The 4,513-nt window shown below is 57.3% G+C and overlaps 1 protein-coding gene across 1 annotated transcript; it reads left to right on the top strand.

The window, feature by feature from the left end:
- The first annotated feature begins 525 nt into the window (after positions 1 to 525).
- On the top strand, positions 526 to 2,647 carry LOC120510150 (AP-1 complex subunit sigma-1A-like). The gene is made up of 3 exons (XM_039725645.1): positions 526 to 532; positions 1,063 to 1,289; positions 2,402 to 2,647. Exons 1-3 carry the CDS (start codon positions 526 to 528, stop codon positions 2,645 to 2,647), a joined length of 480 nt encoding a protein of 159 aa, XP_039581579.1.
- The last annotated feature ends 1,866 nt before the right edge of the window (positions 2,648 to 4,513 follow it).

Raw genomic sequence — 4,513 nt, 5'->3', positions numbered from 1 at the left:
CTTCATGAGTTGACTACGATGGCTTGACCGTGGTTGCCTTGATTGTGTTGGGTTGACCATGATTGGGTTGACCATAGTTGAGTTGACCATAGTTGAGTTGACCATAGTTGGGTTGACCGTGGTTGGGTTGACCGTGGTTGGGTTGACCATGATGAGTTGACCATCATAGGTTGACCATGGTTGGGTTGACCATGATGAGTTGACCATGGTTGGGTTGACCATGATGGCTTGACCTTCATGAGTTGACTACGATGGCTTGACCGTGGTTGCCTTGATTGTGTTGGGTTGACCATGATTGGGTTGACCATAGTTGAGTTGACCATAGTTGGGTTGACCGTGGTTGGGTTGACCGTGGTTGGGTTGACCATGATGAGTTGACCATCATAGGTTGACCATGGTTGGGTTGACCATGATGAGTTGACCATCATAGGTTGACCATGGTTGGGTTGACCATGATGAGTTGACCATGGTTGGGTTGACCACGGTTGGGTTGACCGTGGTTGGGTTGACCATGATGGGTCGACCATGATGGGTTGACCATAGTTGGGTTGACCATCATAGATTGATCATGGTTGCATTGATCACGGTTGGGTTGACCGTGGTTGGGTTGACCATCATAGGTTGACCATGGTTGGGTTGTCCCTCATAGGTTGATCATGGTTGGGTTGACTACAGTTGGGTTGACCATGATGGGTTGACCATGGTTGGGTTGACCATCATAGGTTGATCGTGGTTGGGTTGACCATAGTTGGGTTGATCATGGTTGGGTTGACCATGGTTGGGTTGATCATGGTTGGGTTGACCATCATAGGTTGATCATGGTTGGGTTGCCCATGATGGGTTGACCATCATAGGTTGACCATGGTTGGGTTGATCATGGTTGGGTTGACCATGGTTGGGTTGACCACCATTGGGTTGACCACCGTTGGGTCGACCATCATAGATTGATCATGGTTGCGTTGATCACGGTTGGGTTGACCGTGGTTGGGTTGACCGTGGTTGGGTTGACCATGATTGGGTTGTCCATCATAGCTTGATCATGGTTGGGTTGACCATCATGAGTTGACCGCAGTTGGCTCGACCGCGGTTGTCTTGACCACGGCGACACCGGGGGCCTCCTTGGCGCCGCGGTGGCTCGCGGTGGCCGCGGGGACGTCCCCAGCTCGACGTCGTCCCCCAGGTACGCCAGCCTGTACTTCTGCTGCGCCATCGAGGGCCAGGACAACGAGCTGATCACGCTGGAGCTCATCCACCGCTACGTCGAGCTGCTGGACAAGTACTTCGGCAGCGTGAGTGGGGACACGGCCCGGGGACGCCCCGGGGACAGCCTGGGGACACCCTGGGGACATCCTGGGGTTATCAGGGACACCTCAGGGACACCCCGGGGACACCTTGGGGACATCAGGAACACCTCAGGGTCATCAGGGACATCCCAGGGACATCCTAGGGTCATCAGGGACACCCTGGGGACATCCTGGGGTCATCCCGGGAACATCCTGGGGTTATCAGGGACACCTCAGGGTCATCAGGGACATCCTAGGGTCACCAGGGACATCCTGGGGGCATCCCGGGGTCATCAGGGACACCTCAGGGTCATCAGGGACGCCCCGGGGACATCAAGGACATCCCACAGACATCCTGGGGACACCCTGGGGACACCAGGGACACCTCAGGGTCATCAGGGACATCCTGGGGACATCCTGGGGTCACCGGGAACATCCTGGGGTTATCAGGGACACCCCGGGGACACCTTGGGGACATCAGGAACACCTCAGGGTCATCAGGGACATCCTGGGGACATCCTGGGGACATCTTGGGGTCATCAGGGACACCACCTCAGGGTCATCAGGGACATCCCATGGACATCCTGGGGTCACCAGGGACACCCTGGGGATACCCTGGGGACATCTTGGGGTCATCAGGGTCACCAGAAACATCTCAGGGACATCCTGGGGTCGCCCGAGGGACACCCCGGGGTCATCAGGGACACCCCAGGGCCACCCCAAACTCCTCCAGGAGCCCCTCGAGGCCACCAGGAGCCCTTTGGGGCCACCCCAAAGTTCTCCAGGAGCCCCTCAAGGCCACCAGGGCCACCCCAAGTGCCACCAGGAGCCCCTTGGGGCCACCCCAAAGTTCTCCAGGAGCCCCTCAAGGCCACCTGGGGCACCCCAAAATTCCCCAGGAGCCCCTCAAGGCCACCAGGAGCCCCTCAAGGCCACCTGGGGCACCCCAAAACTCTCCAGGAGCCCCTCAAGGCCACCCCAAAGTTCTCCAGGAGCCCCTCAAGGCCACCAAGAGCCTCCCAGTGTCCCCCAGCCCCGCTCCCCCCCCACGACCCGAGGGAGCCGGGATCCGGGGGTGTCCCCGCGTGTCCCCAAGCGCGCGGTGACGCCCCGGGCAGGTGTGCGAGCTGGACATCATCTTCAACTTCGAGAAGGCCTACTTCATCCTGGACGAGTTCGTGATGGGCGGCGAGATCCAGGACACCTCCAAGAAGAGCGTGCTCAAGGCCATCGAGCAGGCCGACCTGCTGCAGGAGGTGGGGACACCCCGAAAATCCACCGGGAGGGGCTGGGGGACCCCAAAAGTCCTGGGGGGAGCTTGTGGGGTCATCATGGATCCAAAAAATCCATGGAGGTTCTTGTAGGGTCATGGTGGCCCCAAAAAATCCATGGGGAGAGCCATGGTGACCCCAGAAATCCATGGAGGTTCTTGTAGGGTCATGGTGACCCCAGAATCCATGGGGAGTTGCTGCAGGAGGTGGGGACACCCCGAAAACCCACCGGGAGGGGCTGGGGGACCCCAAAAAATCCATGGAGGGTCTTGTAGGGTCATGGTGGCCCCAAAAATCTCCTGTGGAGCATCCAAGGGGTCATGGTGACCCCAAAAAATCCATGGAGGGTCTTGTAGGGTCATGGTGGCCCCAAAAAATCCATGGGGAGAGCCATGGGGACCCCAGAAATCCATGGAGGTTCTTGTAGGGTCATGGTGACCCCAGAATCCATGGGGAGTTGCTGCAGGAGGTGGGGAGACCCCGAAAACCCACCGGGAGGGGCTGGGGGACCCCAAAAAATCCATGGAGGGTCTTGTAGGGTCATGGTGGCCCCAAAAAATCCATGGGGAGAGCCATGGGGACCCCAGAAATCCATGGAGGTTCTTGTAGGGTCATGGTGGCCCCAAAAATCTCCTGTGGAGCATCCAAGGGGTCATGGTGACCCCAAAAAATCCATGGAGGGTCTTGTAGGGTCTTGTGGGGTCATGGTGGCCCCAAAAATCCATGGGAGAGTCATGGTGAACCCAAAAATCCATGGAGGTTCTTGTAGGGTCATGGTGGCCCCAAAAATCTCCTGTGGAGCATCCAAGGGGTCATGGTGAACCCAAAAAATCCATGGAGGGTCTTGTAGGGTCATGGTGGCCCCAAAATCCATGGGAGAGTCATGATGACCCCAAAAAATCCATGGGGAGAGTCATGGTGAACCCAAGAATCCATGTGGAGCTGCTGCAGGAGGTGGGGACACCCCAAAAACCCACCGGGAGGGGCTGGGGGACCCCAAAAAATCCATGGAGGGTCTTGTAGGGTCATGGTGGCCCCAGAAATCTCCTGTGGAACATCCAAGGGGTCGTGGTGGCCCCAGAAATCCATGGAGGTTCTTGTAGGGTCATGGTGGCCCCAGAAATCTCCTGTGGAACATCCAAGGGGTCATGGTGACCCCAAAAATCCATGGGAGAGTCATGGTGACCCCAAAAAATCCATGGAGGTTTTTGTAGGGTCGTGGTGACCCCAAAAATCTCCTGTGGAACATCCAATCATGGTGGCCCCAGAAATCTCCTGTGGAACATCCAAGGGGTCGTGGTGGCCCCAGAAATCCATGGAGGTTCTTGTAGGGTCATGGTGGCCCCAAAATCCATGTGGAGCTGCTGCAGGAGGTGGGGACACCCCAAAAATCCACCGGGAGGGGCTGAGGGACCCCAAAAATCCTGGGAGGAGATTGTGGGGTCATGGTGACCCCAAAAATCCATGGGAGAGTCATGGTGACCCCAAAAAATCCATGGAGATTCTTCTAGGGTCATGGTGACCCCAAAAAACTCTTCTGGACCATCCATGGGGTCATGGTGACCCCAAAAATCCATGGGGAGGGGGATGTGGAGCCCCCAAATTGGGACAGAGCCCCCCCAAACTGGTTTGAACCCCCCAAACTGGGATTGACACCCCCAAACTGGTCTGGATCCCCCCAAACTGGGGCAGAGGGGGTCATGGTGACCCCAAAAATCCATGGGAGAGTCATGGTGACCCCAAGAAATCCATGGAGGTTCTTGTGGGGTCTTGGTGACCCCAAAAAATCCATGGAGGTTCTTGTGGGGTCATGGTGGCCCCAAAAATCTTTTAGGGATCATTCAAGGGGTGGTGGGGACCCCAAAATCCATGGGGATGGGGACGTGGACTCCCCCAAACTGGTCTGAACCCCCCCCAAACTGGGACAGAGCCCCCCCAAACTGGTCTGAACCCCCCCAG

Source organism: Passer montanus, unplaced genomic scaffold, assembly GCF_014805655.1.
Source record: "Passer montanus isolate IOZ18808 unplaced genomic scaffold, ASM1480565v1 scaffold558, whole genome shotgun sequence".
Taxonomy (NCBI): Eukaryota; Metazoa; Chordata; class Aves; order Passeriformes; family Passeridae; genus Passer; species Passer montanus.
Note: the sequence above shows the minus strand (reverse complement) of the source record. Positions and strands in the feature narration are given on the sequence as shown.